General features: G+C 42.8%; 1 protein-coding gene and 1 pseudogene across 1 annotated transcript; one reads left to right on the top strand and one right to left on the bottom strand.

The window, feature by feature from the left end:
* Nucleotides 1-405: 405 nt before the first annotated feature.
* LOC129136169 (uncharacterized) lies at nucleotides 406-18,717 on the bottom strand. The gene is made up of 3 exons (XM_063780502.1): nucleotides 18,603-18,717; nucleotides 15,947-17,211; nucleotides 406-2,008 (listed from the first exon to the last, which is right to left on the bottom strand). The coding sequence occupies exons 1-2, from the start codon at nucleotides 18,715-18,717 to the stop codon at nucleotides 16,292-16,294; spliced, it is 1,035 nt and encodes a 344-aa protein (XP_063636572.1). The 3' UTR covers nucleotides 406-2,008; nucleotides 15,947-16,291.
* LOC129136115 (large ribosomal subunit protein bL35m-like) lies at nucleotides 12,598-13,106 on the top strand (annotated as a pseudogene).
* Nucleotides 18,718-19,156: the final 439 nt, after the last annotated feature.

The raw sequence follows: 19,156 nt of genomic DNA, 5'->3' as shown, positions 1-19,156 counted from the left end.
ACTACAAATCGGGTTCAGCGTATACTGTTCAGGTGATAGGTGCACCAAAATCTTGCAAATCACCACTAAATAACTTACTAATGGAACCAATTACCACCTGTTCCCCAAAAACCTATGGAAAAAAAAAAATTTTTTTAATTAACTACCCTTGGAGTTCTCTTCATTCAATTTTCCATTCAACAGGCAGTTCAGTATCCCAGGAAGCCAGCAGACAGTACCATGTCACTGAACAACTGAGGTGTGGGTATTGGAGAGAATTCACCTCCTTCCCAGTTTGAACCAAAGAACCCTAAAGAGAATGCCACCAACGTCTACATCATCTTTTTACTTGTACTGTCATGTGGACTTGTAAATGGGCATCTAGATATATTGTGTTTAGTTGTGATCACTTGTAATGCAAATCTGTGATCTTGAAAAATTGAAGTATATTTAATTATAGTTTACATATTACATATTCATAATAATTTTTATTGTCCTACAGTTAGCAGTGTATATAGTGAGAAGACATATGTGGATACATTTTGCAGGGCATCAACCTTTTAAACAAGTCAAACCTCAATTCCCTAGGTGATAGAAACCATTGGTGGGGTGAGGGCTAAGGATGGAATCAATCTGTAGTATGCATGACAAATACAGAAGCCACATAAAAATAATAATAAATGTACATCTTTAGTCAAACATAAATGGTGTATTCTTTTTTTAAAAGACTAAGGGTCTTATCAGTTTATGCTTATTACTTTGAGAGGTGTAGGACCAGGTCATCTTGACCATGAAGAAAGTTGTATGAGTCATGAAAAGTTCACCAAGTATGTCCATGTTACAGAGGAAATGACATGTATACTAAGTGAGAGAGGAACCTAAATGTTTCTGGCAAAATATAATTTTCTCAGGCCTTTCTTATTTCAATCTTTATTGGGCATTCCAAAAAAGTTACTGATGGTTGAATCTGGAAAGATTATGCATACAATTTGATATTACATTTTTCTTACAAATAGGAATATGAGGAATATTCTTTATAAACAGAAAAGATCTGAAGCTAGGACATGCTCTTTTGACTATATTAATAATGAAACTTCTCTGACGTGGAATAAATTTAAACCAAATTCACACTAAATGATTTATAGGATTGCTTTTACATTTTTCCCTCTGAATTTTGAATTTCCCACCTTGAGTGTCAAGAAAGGTCATTACAGTTGTTACTAAAGATGATCCAAATCAGAGAATGCTTCAGAGTTGCTGAATATGCTTTCCCCCTGCCCTCCCCACCCGCCGTTTGTAGGCTTCTGTATTTATCCACTGACCTGGATAAAAAAATTTCACTGTAGTTTTTAAATAGTCCTTTAGGGCCAGATATGGTATCTGATGTCTGTAATCCCAGCACTTTGGGAGGTTGAGGTGGGAGGAAGAGCACTTGAGCCCAGGAGTTTGACATCAGCCTGGGCAACAAAGCGAGACCCTGTCTCTACAAAAAATAAAAAAAAAAAATTAGCCGGGCTAAGTGACATGCATCTGTATTCCCAGCTACTCAGGAGGCTGAGGTGTGAGGATTACTTGAGCCCAGGAGTTCGAGGCTGCAGTGAGCTATGATTGCACCATTGCACTCTGGCCCAGGTGACAGAGTGACACTTTGTCTAAGAAACCAAAAAAGATACACTCATAGCATGATGACTCTGGCAGAGTTGAGATATGAAGTAAGAGGGAAGAGTTTCTCCCACGAGTGCATGGGACACGGTATTTCCTATTTCTGGCTGCGCCTACTTGCCTTTAAATCACAGAACCATTTGGGAACGTGGCTCAGAATTCTGAGGGTTGATCTGCCTGGTTTCAGAGGATGAAGGAGGCACCCAGATGGACCATTCAGCCCTCTCTCCGTGCTATGTAAATGTCCTCGGAGGGTTTGGATTTTCCATGTTGAGTCTCTCTTAGCTTCATGACATTTCTCCTCCTTCGGGGGAAGGCAGGGAGTGCTGTCAGATCTCTCTCACTGTACATACTTGATTCATGAACACTGAAATGAGTAAAATTCACACATCAGCCTACTCCTCCTCCTTCAAGTTAGTACCTAATGATCCTCACCTCCTTGTATTTATCTCTTTGTGTAGTCTCCTCCTTCAATGAATCAGGGCTGAGAACTGCTCTGAGCTACCAATAGAGTTACCAATGGGTAGCTTCTAAGGCTAGCCCATAAGGGCATTGCAGCTTCCATCTTATCTTGGATTGCTCACCCTGGGTGAAGCCAGTTGCTGTACTCTGGGGACACTCAAGCAGCCCTGGAGAATTCATGTGGAAAGGAACAGAGATCTCCCACCAACAGCCAGCACCATCCTAACAGCCAAGTGAGTGAGCCCCCTTGACTGTGGTTCCTCCAGCCTCAGTCAAGCATTCAAAAGGCTTCAGCTGACATCTGACTACAACCTCGCAAGAGACCCCCAACCACAACACCCATCCAAACTGCTCCATACTCCTGACCCAGAGAAACTGTGAAAGAGAATTACTATTGTTTTAAGTTTGGGGTGATTTGTCATGCAACAAAGATGACTAATTCATCCTTTGAAAAGATAGTGGCAGTGGTGGTGGTGTTATGAACAACAAATTGACTAGAGCTTTCTATTTTGTGATGTTAAAAGCATGGAATATAAATTTACTCATGAGTTTTCCAGAAGAGAAACATCCAAACAACCAATCTGTAGATTCTCTTAAAACCCAAACTCTGTGCTAAGGACTCAATACAGCAGAAGTTGTGATGTTGGTAGAAAAAGAAAGCAAATACTTAAACTTTGTTAAATTATGATGTTTTAGGAACTCAGACTGCATGACAAAGGAAAGGACAAAAGTATTTTGGACCTTTTGTTTTTATGTCACAAACAGTTCCAAAGTTCAGAGGAAGGAACTTCCGTGTTTCCTTTACACCAAAGCAGACTGAGCTGTGTTATTTTATTTATCTGAGAATAGGAAGTTACGTGATTATGAATTCTGAGTATCAGTCAGAATTATTCACAGCAAAAGCCTCTTAGGCTCTAACTGCTAATCCAAACTTTTCAGAAAGCAAGTTTTGTGTTCCCCACAAACCCCATGGAAACTTGTTCACCTTTCATAGGAAATTGAATTTAATAAAATCATTTATTAAGTCAAAAACATTTTCTGTGCAAGCACCCCCAAAACTTAAAATGTGACACTGTAGTGTACAAGCCTGACACTGCTGTTGTTAACAGTTGGAAGTCCTTCTTACTCCGTATCTAAATGGCAAAATACTGACCATCCTGTACCATTTTAATAAGTTTCAAGTTTATGTTGCATCTATTATCTCATTTGAGTCTTTTTTTTTTTTTTTTTCTGCGACAGAGTCTTGCTCTGTCACCCAGGCTGGAGTGCAGTGCTACAATCTCAGCTCATTGCAAGCTCCGTCCCTCTAGGTTCAAGCAATTCTCTGCCTCAGCCTCAGGAGTAGCTGGGATTACAGGCGCCTGCCACCACGCCTGGCTAATTTTTTGTATTTTTAGTAGAGGCGGGGTTTCACCATCTTCACCAGGCTGGTCTTGAACTCCTGACGTCGTGATTCCACCCGCCTTGGCCTCCCAAAGTGCTGGGATTACAGGCGTGAGCCACCGCACCTGGCCATCTCATTTGAGTCTTAAAATCCCTCTGTAGGTGGGTGGCTCATCCCATTTTAACTGATAAGAAAACTGAGGCACAGAGGTTATTAGCAGCCTCATTTCCTTGAACAATTTACCAAGTTACTTTATTTCTTTGAATAGTAAGTGGGTTGGACTGTTTTCTGAGGTCTCTTCCAGTCCTAAAATTTCTTTAATCCAAGCGATTTAGGCAACATCAACTCAGTGTGTGAGATACAAAAAGCACAGACGTGCAATTGGCAGATATGGATCTCACCTCCACCACTGGCTGGCCTTGAATACCTGCAGAAATCATTTAAGCTTTTTGAATCTCAGTAGCCTTGTCTTTAAAAGAAAGTTATTAAGCTACACCTGATCAAATTATTTGGAAGGCCAAATGACATAAAATACATACATCAGGTATTTGATCTGGAACCTTGATCTAATTAGTTAATCTCCCTGAGCCCCGGGTCCCCGGGCATAAAATGCAATGACAGGCAGGAAGTTAACTTCACTTTTGGTAATGTACAGTGGATTCTGTGTTGTGTCCCCTGGGTCCCCCTTCAGGACTGCGACACTCATTCTCCAGCTACCTGGGGTTTTCAGCTAAGGGTTCTCGGCTTAATCCCCCTAGAGAATTACTTGCAGTTGAAGGCCAATGTCATAGGCCCTTCCCAGTAAGAGGCCCATATCCAGTGTAGGGCTATGAAGGGCAGGCCCTCTTGCCTCAATCTGGGGAAAATATGAAAACTATCTCAGTCCAGAGCTCCTTCTGAGATGGGCTATCTCAGTCCAGAGCTCCTTCTGAGCCCTTTGATATAACAGTCCTACCACTCCCTCTGCCCAGTCTTGTTTCTTTCCCTCCCTCATAGACACTGTTCCTGAGAACGCTCGCTCCCAGGAACTTCTAGTGTGCAAATTTCCATCATCTCAGCGTCTGTTTTCTGGAAACTCAACCATCATGTTGTAACATGATGATAGGGAGATAACAGACAAGTAAGTGCTGTAACGTTATCAGCAACATTAGATACTGTTTATCATAGCATAATGAAAACTATCTAAAAAATCCAAACAATGTGTTTTTTATTCCTCCCATAAATTGTGCTTCTCTGCCACCATTCTACCATTATGGCCCCAGGGAAGAGAAAGGGCAAATGCCACCTTGCACAGAAGTAGGAGACAATGTAGGAACAGCCTTCTAGTTAAAAAAGGAAAGTGTAGGGAAATTTTCAGTTTAGGGAGAGAATAGGAGAGATAAGACGATAGATTAGAGAAAGGAGTTCAGATGCTGGTGTCTACACCTTACCCCTCTTGGTGGTAGAAATCCATGTGGGGAAATGATAGAAATCCAGATAGGCTGGGCATGGTGGCTCACGCCTGTAATCCCAGCACCTTGGGAGGCCGAGGCGGGCAGATCACCTGAGGTCGGGAGTTCGAGACCAGCCTGACCAACACGGAGAAACCCTGTCTCTACTAAAAATAATAAAAAAAAAAATTAGCTGGGCGTGGTGGCACATGCCTGTAATCCCAGCTACTGAGGAGGCTGAGGCAGGAGAATTGCTTGAACCCAGGAGGCGGAGGTTGCAGTGAGCAAAGATTGCCCCATTGCACTCCAGCCTGGGCAACAAGAGTGAAACTCTGACAAAAAAAAAAGGAAGGAAGGAAGGAGGGAGGGAGGGAGGGAGGGAAGGAAGGAAGGAAGGAAGGGAGGAATCCAGATAGGTTCGGGCAAGACTGAGAACCTTGGGGTTAGTGGCTGGATTCTCTGGAAGTAGGCAGACTCAAAAAGTTGTAAGAGAAGAGACACTCCATTAGCGCAGTACGGTTAGAAGCAATGGCCAAGCATTAGCAGAAAGGAGTCCAGATACACAAGCCCAGTGCTCCATACCTTGTGTGCGACTGGTGTTTAACAGGCAATGCAGAAACTAAAGCATGCCTTCCCTTTATTCCAGCCAGGGGGAGGACAGGAAACTGAGGATAGGGCAGAAGCTTGGGTTAGGAAGAAGAGGAAAGAACTTTGCAAGGCTCCAAAGCACTAAAGCCTGCTGAAAATATGACAAGTTGACTTCAGAGAGAAATCTTGATGAAAGAATGCCAGCCTGAGAGAGGGTTTGAAGACTGCATGGTAATCAGGGAGGTAGAAAAAAAATCACTGCATGCCACAGTGCAGAAATGTTTTCATCTTAAAAATAATTATTAAAAAACATAGAGTTATAAACAAATATAAAGTGACTTATGTTTTGGTTTGTGGTCTGTTTATATGTTCCAGAGATGTTTACTTCATATCTTAATCACTTTAACAGCCTTAATGCTTTGGCCTTGATAAAGTTTAGTATATAATATATTCCTAATTTATAGCTCTGATAGCTTTAATTTTCTGAAAACTATCAAATTTTGCCATCTGTTATATTTCATGGGAAGTTTAGTGAAACCCTTCATTAGTATTCTAGTAGTTATGGCTTGTTGACATTTCCATCATAAGTTCTAATTTTGAATTATTTATGTATAACTGAGGTTTTACTTTACATTGGGCTGAAAGTTAAAAGAATTTCAGATAGCCTTTGTGAATGCTGACCTGGATTCATTACATACAGCAGAACCATATTTTATAAGAACATGGGAAAAATTTGTAATCTGCTTTTATAATGAAAAGAACTTAGTATTTTAAGTATGAAGTTTAGCTGGTAATTAATATGAATCAGATTATTTTGCTTTAAAAAATAAACTCTGGGGCTGGGCACAGTGGCTCACACTTGTAATCCCAGCACTTTGGGAGGCCAAGATGGTGGATCACTTGAGGTCAGGAGTTCAAGACCAGCTTGGGCAACATGGTGAAACCCAGTCTCTACAAAAATTAGCCAGGTGTGCCAGGTTCCGTGGCTCACGCCTGTAATTCCAGCACTTTGGGAGGCTGAGGTGGGTGGATCAACTGAGGTTGGGAGTTCGAGACCAGCCTGACCAACATGGAGAAACCCTTCCTCTACCAAAAATACAAATTTAGCTGAGTGTGGTGGCACATGCCTGTAATCTCAGCTACTCGGGAGGCTGAGGCAGGAGAATCACTTGAATCTGGGAGGTGGAGGTTGCAGTGAGCCAAGATCATGCCATTGCGCTCCAGCCTGGGCAACAAGAACGAAACTCCGTCTCAAAAAAAAAACCAAAAAACAAAAATTAGCCAGGTGTGGTGGTGCACACCTGGAGTCCCAGCCACTTGGGACACTAAGGTGGGAGAATCACTTGAGCATGGGAGATTGAGGCTTCAGTGAGCTGAGATCACACCACTGCACTCTAGCCTGTATGACTGAGTGAAACCCTGTTTCAAAAAATATATATATATATATGTGTGTATATACACACACATATACGTATATACATGTATATGTATATGTGTGAATATATATAAACTTCTGAAAACAGATTTAAAAAATAACTATGTGCAATTTGAATATAATTGGAATTTTAGTATTTTCATTAAGAATGTTATGCTTTGCTTTCTATGATTATCTTTAATTGAAGGCCTAAGAGAATAATATAATGTATAAAATAAAACATGACCAACAGCAAATTTTTTTCTAATTGTATTAATATTAACAAAATAACGAGTGCTTATCTAATGAACCTTAAGTGGTTCTGTAATAAATCACAAGAGATGTCTTTGATTTATAAATGTGTTAATATTTTCTCAAGGGTTTCCAGTTATTAAAAAGTTAATGTCCCAATATCAGAATCGTAACTGTCTTTTTTGTATGACGTCATTTGTACCCTAAAATTTTTTTTTTTTTTTTTTGAGACGGAGTCTCACTCTCGCCCAGTCTGGAGTGCAGTGGCGCGATCTCGGCTCACCGCAAACTCCGCCTCCCGGGTTCACACCATTCTCCTGCCTCAGCCTCCCGAGTAGCTGGAACTACAGGCGCCCACCACCACGCCCAGCTAATTTTTTTTGTATTTTTAGTAGAGACGGGGTTTCACTGTGTTAGCCAGGATGGTCTCGATCTCCTGACCTCGTGATCCGCCCGCCTCAGCCTCCCAAAAGTGCTGGGAATACAGGCGTGAGCCACCGCGCCTGGCTCTAAAAGTTTTATATTCAAAATAATTCTTAGAAAAGTTAGGATAGTGTTGATTCTGTTCCTCTAATAGAAACTTGATGTGTTTTCATGATATTAATATAGATTTACTCTAATTTCATTATGACTATACAAGCATTCATTATTTAGTAGCTTAATTTTTTTGTTTAAATATGCTGTTGTCGTTTTAATAGGTCTTGGTGATTTTAAATATCAGCTTCTGCTATTGTTTTCAAATTCTAGTCTTGACCGTGTGATTTTTTTTTTTAAACACAGTATTTTTATCAACTACCATGGAAAGTTCATATTTCATAGGCTGACTGGGAGAAAACAGTAATTTGTGATGCTAATACATCAATTTACTTATAATAGAGTAAAAATATTATATTGGTATTTATAGAATCACAAAATAAACAATTTTTGTTAAGCTCAATTAATATAGGGCAAATTTTGTCTAGTTTTAGGCTATGATGTAGCAAACAGTTTATTATAACTTTAAATTTTATCTTCCAATATAACAAAGCAAACGTTAACAGTTGCAATTACGATTTTTAGATTGTTATCTAAGTTTATTTATTATTAGGTAATTGTATGTAAAACAAAGCAGTAAAATATATTGGGAAAGGGTTATGTTTATAGAGGGCTTCTTAATGTGTTATATTTCTGAAATGTAAACATACCTTTTTTCATGCTTAAGTAGAAAAGAAATAAAATTAAAAAATAAAAAAATTATTGTAAAGTGCATTTATCAAATTGAACCATTTGGGTGGTCTTGACACACTTTTGGTTGAGTATTAACTTCAGTGTAGTAACTGTTAAAGTACAATTTTTATTTAAGATATGCCTCTGAGATTTCAAAAACATGTACATATGTTCATAGAAAAAATATGGCCAGGATATATTCCAAAATGTTAATAGAAGTTTTTTCCTCAAGGAAAGTGATTTTTATTTCCTTTTTCATATTTTCTGTATTTTCCAAATTTCCTATAGTAAGTATATTACTTTTGAATAATAAACCAATAGGCTGGGTGCAGTGGCTCACGCCTATAATCCCAGCACTATGGGAGGCTGAGGTGGGAGGATCACCTGAGGTCAGGAGTTCAAGACCAGCCTGGCCAACATGGCGAAACCCCATCTCCACTAAAAATACAAAACATTAGCCGGGTGTGGTGGTGTGTGCCTGTAATACCGGCTACTTGGGAGGTTGAGGCACAAGAATCACTTGAACCCGGGAGGCAGAGGTTGCAGTGAGCTGAAATTGTGCCACTGCACTCCAGCCTGGGTGACACAGCAAGACTCTGTATCAAAAATAAAAATAAAAAGAAACCAATAAATGCTAACAAAGAACTTGAGAGGAATGATCATCTGATTCAATTGGTAAAAATTCTCTTTAATAAGAGGACTGGAAAGCAGGCAAGGAGAGATCTTAGAGTGTATTCTGGAGTTTAAGGAGAGCTAGTGAAAGATTTGAGTCTGGCAAAGATCACCGTAGGTGCAGTGTAAAGAATGGATTAGAAGGGAGTAAGTGAGAGGTACAAAGTCCTCTTAGTAGGCGTTCGCAAGAATCTGAAGGAAAAAACTCTGAGGTCTTCGTTTATATTGAGAAACAAACCTTGTGTACTTTCTGAGATCTCCGGAGTGCCTGTTGCTTTACTTTTGAAGTTGGAACAAGTACCACACCTTGAGCTTGGGATCTGCCTTCCTGAGAGCCGCCAAGCGGCCAGATGACACAATCCAATTCAGGGGTGTTTATCTCTCCATGGGGTAAACCTTCACCAATGGCAAATGGATCCAGGAGAGAGACAGGAAGACACACTCGCTCTTTTTTCTCATGTGGAATAGTCCAAGATGGAGTTCTTCCTTGTTAACCCTTCCAGGGACATCCCATGCCTGCTGAGTGACCTGTTGTATGACTGCACAACAGTAAACAGTATAACAGTGCATCTCACTGTGTCCCATCTTCCCCTCCTCTTCCCCCTCCTTAGCAGACTGCTTTGTGCCCTGCTTTCTACAGTAGCTGGGCTTACACCACTTTTACCAACATAGTGGCACCAGGAGCGAGTGAAGAGGAGAACAAAACTTCAAGAGATATTTGGAAGGTAGTATTGGCACCAGTTTGGTGGCTGACCTAATGTGGGGAGTGAATGAGGGGGGTATATTTAAGACGACGCCTAGGTTTCTTTTTCTTTCTTTTCTTTTCTCTTTTTTCTTTTTTTTGAGACGGAGTCACTCTGTTGCCCAGGCTGGAGTACAGTGGCACGATCTTGGCTCACTGCAGCCTCTGCCTCCCAGGTTTAAGCGATTCTCCTGCCTCAGCCTCCCGAGTAGCTAGGATTACAGGTATGCACCACCACACCCAGCTAATTTTTGTAATTTTACTAGAGACAGGGTTTCACCATGTTGGCCAGGCTGGTCTCGAACTCCTGACCTCAGGTGATCCTCCCACCTCGGCCTCCCAAAGTGCTGGGATTACAGGCGTGAGCTACTGCGCCTGGCCCAACTCCTAGGTTTCTAACTTGGACAACTAAGTGGCTAGTACTAGCACAATTCCTAGCACATATTAAGCCCTCAGGGAATATTTACTGGATGAATAAATGCATGACTTATGGGACCATAACTAAGGTAAAGACTGCAGAAGGTGTTTATTATTGAATCATATGTAGAATAACCTCAAGGAGGTTTCACAAACACTAGTTGGAGGTGTTTGCAGTCCTTTCTAAAGAGGCATTCATACAGTTATATATGAACGAGTCAAGGCCCTAGAAAGAGAAGTGAAAAGCTGAGCCTAGAAGGGTGCTGACAGCCTGTCCACAGTTCAAACAGGTTTCATTCTTGTTAAACCCGAATATGGACCTAATCTGTTCCAAATAAGCTGAGTTTAAACTATTTCAATTGTCCATGATTCACAAAGCATCCGGGCCCAGTTCACATAGTGCTAAATCTAGAACCTCTCATTTCTGAGCTATTTTCATTTTACAAAAACCACAGAAAAACAGAGCTAAAAAGCCTTCCAAAGGTTATCTGGCCCACTCCCCTAGTTCAGGAATGATTTGGTACACAGGTTTAGCAAGATCACTGGTATTTATTTTTCTGTAGAGCTGACTGACACTCAACTACCAAATAACAATATTATGTTATGGAAATGCCAGCCAAGAAAAGCCTACAGAATTAAAAAGGAAGAAACATCTTTTTTTCAACTATAATTGGGTGGTGACCCCTGAAGGTACAGTTTTTTGCAAAGTTAGGGATATTTTGGCTTAAATGGAATTTATGGCTAAGCAAAAATGCTAGACTAGCAATGGTTATAAAATAATTATTGTACTTGGTGCTAAAACTAAAATTACTGGTCTAAAAGCATAATGAAAATTCCAATGCCAGTCACTTCAGAGTAGCATCTTTTTTTTTTTAGATGGAGTCGCGCTCTATCGCCCAGGCTGGAGTGCAGTGGCGCGATCTTGGCTCACTGCAAGCTCTGCCTCCTGGGTTCACGCCATTCTCCTGAGTAGCTGGGACTACAGGCGCCCGCCACCACACCTGGCTAATTTTTTTGTAGTTTTAGTAGAGACGGGGTTTCATCATTTTAGCCAGGATGGTCTCAATCTCCTGACCTCGTGATCCACCCACCTCGGCCTCCCAAAGTGCTGGGCAGAGTAGTATCTTATAAGTACTCAAGTTATAAAGTCCCCAAGAAAGGGGAGAACCAAGTACAGCCAAATAGGTTTGCTTTAAAAATACTCAGACACGGCTTACTATGTTCTAGGCACTGTTCTAAGATATTTATATTATTAATTTAATCCTTACAACAATCCTATAGAGGTAGTACTATTATTAGCCTCATTTCATGGATGAAGAAACTGAGGCATTGAAAGGGTAAGTAACTTCCCCAAGGTCAGACACTAACGTGGTGAATCCAGGACTCAAACTCATTACGGAACTTCTCTGCATGTAAGGGCCATGCTGTTCAAATTGTCTGCATCTTTAAACACCCAGCATGGCACATTGATCATACTGTGAATAGCACAGGGGAACTAAGAGATAAAGTAGATTCACATCTCCCATCTCATACTTGTTCTAGTGCATACATTTACTGAGCGAAATAGTAAACACACTTCCTCACACTATTTAAATTGTTCTCATTCTTTCTCTGTCACTGAGTGACCGTAGTTTGATTTGCATATTTATTGGGTGCCTTTTCTATGACAGGTACAGTTTTGGACTGGAAGTTCCTTGTTGAACAAGATTGACCAAGTCCCTACACTCATAGAACATGCATTCTAGAGGTAAAGCAAACAATAATCAAGTAAACAGGTAAACAGGATATTTGATAAGAGATGTGAAGGTGAATAAAGTAGGGCAATTGGTTAGGGAACGGCTACGGCTACGGTGCTTCATTTATCTTAGTGGTGGTGATGAGGGAAGTCCTCTCTGAGGCAACATTTGAGCAGAGACCTGAGTGAGGTAAGAGAGAAAGCCATGTGACGGTCTGGGGGTTGAAAACAGAGGAAACAGCAAATGCAAGACCCTAAAGCAGTAGTCCGCTTCATATTTCTGAGGAACAGTGAGAAGGCCAGTTCCTGGAGAGGAATGAACAGGGAAGAAAGTGATAGAGGATGAGGTGAGAAGATTAGGCAAGAGTCCAGTCATATAGGTTGTGGTGAGGGAGTGTGGATTTTATCCAAGTGTGAAAAGAAACTACTAAAGGATTGCACATTTCATTTGTATTTTTTAAAAAAACCGCTTTGGCTGCTGTGTGGAGAATGAAATATACGGTGAAGGAGTGGAAGCAGGGAAAATACTTAAGAGGTGATTGCAGCAGGTTGGGCAAGAAATGATGGTGGTTTGGACTAGTTGCTAGTGCAGGAGGTAGTAAGAAGGGATGGGGTTTGGGATACATCCATATCCATAAATTAGAGCTGAGAGGGATGGCTGCTTTTGCCTTTGCTGGTGCAGTGAGAGCAGCTTCAGGAATCCGATGGCTCTTGAATATTTTGGCATCTTCAGCCTACAGAAACTGTGTCAAGAATGCCTCTCTTATTTCTGCATTGTCCACTGGACGTTTTAGTCATATTTAGACACCAGTTGTTTCCTCCACTCCCAGACTTAACCACATCTGAGAGAAACCTGACATGTGGGCATACTTCAGCGATCCTTAATAGAGTGTCCCCCTTGCTTCCGAGTGTCCTGAAGCTGCCAGTCAGATCTCTAACATACTTCAGTACATGAAAAGACAAGAGAAAGACTGTGAAAGCTGTCATCTACAGGTTTCTTTGACTTCATTGTGGCCTTTGGGTGAGGTGAAAGGCTGGTTAAAAGAAAAAATTATGGAAAAAGGAAACTGCAAGAAAAAAGCGATTGAGGGAATTTGTATTCTGCAATAAAACCCAGAGTAAACTCTTAAGATAAAATGGTGACGTCATTCTGGGAGAGGTAAAACTGGTATGTCCATGATCCTTATCAGAAGTATCATGATTGAATAAACCTGAAAGTATAGATCAGAAGTTTCACTTGTTTCTCAGTTATTGAATATGTATCTTTGTGTACATGCTATCTTTGCAAAAATGGAGAAGACGATGTAAATTGTACCAATGAATATGTAAACATACAGTGACAATATTAAACTTATAAAAGTTTTAAAAAAAATTAGACCTAAGAGGAAGGGCTGATCCACTGGATGTGGAGTGTGAGGGAGATAATTTAGGGAGATGAGGGAGCTGTGTTATTATTTGGGAAATATTTCTCAGGGAAGATGATGAGAAAAAAATTGCATAGGAGGCATCTGAAGGTAAAATGGGACTAGAGCCCTGACCACAAAGGCCACAGCTCTATCTTGAGGAACTTTCTGAGAACATGACAGGAGACCCACAAGAGGGCACACTTCTCTCTTCCAGCCAAAATCATGGACACCTTCCATTCCAGTCCCTTCTGCTGCTGAAAAGTCATCCTTCAGACCACGATCATAGACAAAAGAAGAAAATTCTACCTGTTTTGTAGGTATTAGGAAGACTCACAGGGTGATCTGTGTGTATACAGAATCTATACTATAGATAAGCTAGAAATAAATACACAGGTACCTCTTATTTTTAAAATATATATACCAATGTATATATTAATATATCCACTATATATATTGAAATATGTTGGCCGGGCACCGTGGCTCACACCTGTAATCCCAGCACTTTAGGAGGCTGAGGCGGGCGGATCACAAGGTCAGGAGTTCGAGACAAGCCTGGCCAACATGGTGAAATCTCGTCTCTACTAAAAATACAAAATTTAGCTGGGCGTGGTGGCACACGCCTGCAGTCCCAGCTACTCGGGAGGCTGAGGCAGGAAAATTGCTTGAACTCGGGGGGTGGAGGTTGCAGTGAGCCGAGATCATGCCATTGCTCTCCAGCCTGGGTGACAGAGTGAGACTTTATCTCAAAAAAAAAAAAAAAAAAAAAAAGGAAAGAAATACGACTGGGCGCGGTGGCTCATGTCTGTAATCCCAGCACTTTGTGAGGCTGAGGCAGGCGGATCACAAGGTCAAGAGATCGAGACCATCCTGGCCAACATAGTGAAACCCCATTTCTACTTAAAACAAAACAAAACAAAACAAAAAAACAAAAAACAAAAAACTAGCTGGGCATGGTGGCATGCGCCTTGTAGTCCCAGCTACTTAGGAGGCCAAGGCAGGAGAATCACTTGAACCTGGGAAGCAGAGGTTGCAGTGAGCCAAGATCATGCCACTGCACTCCAGTCTGGTGACAGGGCGCGACTCTGTCTCAAAAAAAAAAAAAAAGAAAGAAATACGTTAATATATACCTGGTTATAGACACTTTACCTTGCTTTATAATTCAGTACTGGTCTGAGTTCCTTAGCCTCTCTTCACTCCATGGTTTTTTTTTCTCTTTCTCCTTTTTTTTTTTTTTTTTTTATTAAGAGACAGGGTCTCACTATGTTGCCCACGCTAGTCTCAAACTCCTGGGCTCAAGCGATCCTCCTGCCTCAGCCTCCCAAAGTCTGGGATTTCAGGTGTGAGCCACCACACTTGGCCATGATATTTTGTCAAGCCCAAAGCCTCTCAAAGTCCTTCCCCTCCTGGTCAGGGCTCTGGAATACACAGAAAATACCTGGACACAGCTACCTTTGAAACCAAAGAGTTTGAGTGCAGGAAGGAAGAACTAGTCCAACCCTTCTTTAACTTTAAAGCAAAGGAAGCTGAGCCTGAAAAATTTAAAAGACTCCTATAGTTTCAGCAGCTCCCCTCTATACGCAATAGCCCTGACCTTTTCAGAATTGCACTTTCTGTGCATCTAATATATTTTTGAGTTCCCAAATTTTCACTTAATACAGAGGTTGCCTTGATCAGATTCTTCTAAAATTCCAAAGGAAGAAGGGGCTACACAGAAAAAGGAAGAGGATGTTTTCAACATACATCTGTTAATACCTTATCATCACCCTAGTGAAATTTTCTGAAAGAACGAACAATCTTCTTTGGGAAGCGGTTATAATGGGAAACCCAGAAGTCAAATCCATGTTTTAAAAGGCTTTCACAGTATGACGAAAGACTAGGTATGCATCATTATCATTTCATCCAATTTCCTCTAGTTAGACTGAAAGCCCTGCCAGGGCAAGGACTGGAGATGTGCCTAGAGTGTTATGGGTTTTATTCATTCAACAAATGTATTAAAACTCATACTCCTTTTAAAAAAGGATCTCTGGAGGCTACCCAGTTACCATTGCCCACACCTTTCATTTTGGTGGTAAACAGTCTACTCACATTGATAATAATAATTATGTTCTTCCTATGCATCAAACTTTGTGTTAAGCACTTGATTTGCAATATCATTAATCCTTAACCCTTACACCACCCGTATGCTACTCTAAAATGTACAGTTACATTTTAGAAATGATGAAGCTTGCCAGGCATGGTGGCTCACGCCTGTAATCTCAACACTTTGGGAGGCTGAGCTGGGAGGAATGCTTGAGGCTAGGAATTTCAGGCGAGCCTGGGCAACATAGTGAGTCCCCTATCTCTAAAAAACAAAAATAAAAAATTAACCAGGTGTGGTGGCATGCGATTGTAACCCTTGCTGGTTGGGAGGCTGAGGCCAGAGGATAGTCTGAGCCCAGGGGTTTGAGGCTGCAACGAGCTAGGATCGTGCCATTGTACTTTAGCCTGCGCAACACAGTGAGACCCTGTCTCTAAGCAGCACCGGGGCAAAAGACATTATGCAATTTGCCACAATTCACAGAAATAAGCAATGGAAGAGCTCATATTTGAAAACTTACCGCAGGCATTTAGTATCCTGTTTTGTTTTGATTCTCAGTGAAGCCTGGCAGTCTTTGGGAGAGGAAACCCCAAGGCTTGTTCAGAGTTTCAGCTGGTGAATAAGGTGGGACCCATTCATGCACTTCGCCCCCACCGGGAGATGTGCCATAAATTGAAGACTGTGAATAGTCACTGGTTTTGTAAAAGACTATGCGTCAACTGGGACCATCCGATGAAAAAGGACCAACATCATTTAACATAATTTTCTTGTTGGTTATGATTTTTTCTCTAAGGGTATTTCCCCCCTCTGTTTTTCTAAATTGTCACAAAACATTTGCGCAACGACCTGGGGTGTTATGACACCCTTAGATGAAAATCTGAGGACAGCTTGGATGAAGGGTAACTTTTAAGTAACAACATAGTCCGCCCTCGCCTTGGTTAAACAAATCGAATGGAAACGATTTGTTCAAGATGGGAGCATCAAATAGACGCAAGCTCTTCGAAACAGCCCTGATTCCCTGGCAAACGCTGTAGATTAGCAAAACGTCAAAACCCCTGCGTGCAAACAAACGTCTGAGGGGCGCACCCGCCTTGAGCAAGCTTCTCCCGGCAGCTCGGGCTTTGGAGAACGTCTGGAGGACACTGGTAGCTCCTCCCTCTCCGGTTAAGGACTTGGTAGGGGGAAGAGGGCAGAGGATCGAGGATCTCCGGGTCGGGTCATCTGGGTTGACGCGTCCTGACACCCAGGACGGTGCAGGGGAGCTCCGGGGCGAGTCGCTTCGCGCCAGGAAACGCCTGCGTCTCAGCGCAGGAACAGAGGCGAGAAGCAGAGGGGAGCCCCGCCCTCGGTCCAGTTCTGGAGCAGTGCGCCCCTCCCCCGCCCCGGAAACGTCCCCGCCGCCCTTCCCTCCACCACCACCACCCGGGGACCTAGGTTGTAAAATCCCACGCAGTGGGGCGGGCACGGTGACGGGGGTGGGGCGGGTGGCGTAAGGCGCCACCGCCCACTGGCACCGCACCAGCGCCCTCCAGCACCCAACCGCCGCCTCCCTCTCCCCGGCGCGGCTCCAGCCTCCCCCCGCCAGCCCAGCCCCCCAGCGTGGCTCCAGCCTCACTGCACCCACCCACCCTGCACCGCAACCTCCCAGCACCCTAACTGCCCGGCCGGCCCAGCTCGGCTCTGGAGGGCGTCCCTCGCATCTGGACTCCCGCTGCCCGAAGGAGGAGCCGCAGCCGCGGTCGCCCCGCCCCTGGCGTTCTTTGACTCCCCCGGCCTCTTGGACATCTGGGTGCGGGGGTTAGTGCATCAGATGTGGCTCCTGGGCCGCCAGATGTGCGCGTTCCCCGCCCGGGGCAGGCGGCCGGCGAGTCTGGGCGGACGCGTGGGAGGGGCTGGGAGTTTTCCCTCCTAGCAGACTTAAAAGCCAGCAGAACCTCCAGCCCCCTGGGCTCCCGGCCTGGGCCTCCTGGTTCTCAGGGACGCACTGCCCAACGGAAAAGTTTTCAGCCCAGTCTGTGCCTCGCCGCCAAGCAGCCCTTGGGGCTCCTCAAAGTGGTAGAGAAAATAGGACAGCTCTACAGGATGCCCCAAAGAAAACCCTCATTTGTCGACCAGGCGACCTTAGTGCTGGCGTGGGACTACAGCTGCGCAGCCAGCAAACCCCAGTTGGGGGAGGGGGAGAAGTGGCAGTAGAGTTCGCATCTGGGGCTTGCTCTAAAGCGCTCTTTGACTGCTTTTGGATTCCATATTTGAAGTTGAGAGTCGTATTCCACCTGGTACAGGCAGTTCAGGGCAGGAGAAAAGCCAAGTGAACTCTGTGACTCAATCCCCTTGGAATGTGCCTGGAATAATAATAGGGACTTGAAAGGGTTTTATGGCCGAGGTGGCTAGTGGAGAGCAGGCTCCTACGCCTTGCAGTTGGCGGTCGGCCGAGGGGGGCAGTATTGCCTTATGCAGAGCTTCTGCGCCTGCAAACGGGACAAAAATAGTCGGAGCATCTGGTTTAAATCAACCAAAAAGCATTTCTATCAGCTTAATCCACCGGCCTACAGAACCGACAGAACAGGACAAGCCAAATATATTCCCGGTACTCTTTTAACACTCCAATAATAGCTAAGCCCAATCACACTTTACCGCTGGGATTTCTGTGTCCTACCATACAACTGTCGTTATTTTATAGATGTTGCAAATTAAACTTCCTTTTCTGGAGTTGTGTGTGGGCATGTGCTTAAGCAGTTACATTTGCAAGCAACGCTCGACTACGCTGCCCTTTTCGTTTTCCTTTTTCTTTCTCTCTCTCTCTTTTGGTATGAGGTCTTAGAATAGTCAAAAGTATCTGAGGCCAACATATGGGTTGCTTACACCACTAAATATATAGCTGCATTTCCCTCTCTTAACGCCCTAATCAGGATTCCAAAGGCAAGTTGGAACAAAAGAAAAAACGTGTCTGAGTGTAAAGGGAGAACTTGTGCCAAGAATTACAGTCGCAGGGTAAATAACCTTGTTTTCTCCTTCATCAGTGGCCGCTACCAAGTCCCGTTCTTGGAAAGTGGCCAACAGTCTGTCTGGTGGAGGGTGCTGCTAATTAGAGAGAGCCCATAAACCTCTCTGTCAAAGAGGGCATGTGACCTTCCCTTCAAGTCTGAACAATAAAGCCGGCGAACTGCAGACTGTACTCAACACTGGCTGCCCTGCGGATTCCCTAAATAGGAACAGGATGAAGGCCAGGCTCAAGAGGTTACCATAGCTCTGCTCCCACACTTTGAGGAATCGGTCACTCCACTTCCCCATATAACTTGTTTCAATTACTCTCTACAATCTATTTAGAGGAGAGCAGCTTGCAGAGAGCACTCACTGTCTAATCTAAATGAGGAAGCAATTATTACTTGCTGCAGTCTAATGTGCTTTGAGACTGGTGGGTCAAAGAGCAACCTGATTTCTTGTAACGTGTCTTTGCACTTTGGAAGATACACCTTTTTAATGACATTTATTTACTCCTGCTTTTAAGACACATTTTTCTTTCTATTAAGATTACAAAATTAAGGTGTTTTTCCCCTTCTCAGTCTTCAATGTCCTTTTTTAGAATTTAAGCTATTGTAAACACCCCAAGTACTTTTGCATATTGCTTAATGTTAAATATTATTTTTTTTTTAGTGCTTTCTTATAGGCATGTTCTCTGATTATAGCAAAATAGAGTTCTCTAAGTCTTCCCTTCTTTGTTTAATTTACC

Source organism: Pan troglodytes, chromosome 8 (assembly GCF_028858775.2).
Source record: "Pan troglodytes isolate AG18354 chromosome 8, NHGRI_mPanTro3-v2.0_pri, whole genome shotgun sequence".
NCBI lineage: Eukaryota > Metazoa > Chordata > Mammalia > Primates > Hominidae > Pan > Pan troglodytes.
This window is presented reverse-complemented; position numbering and strand designations above follow the sequence as displayed.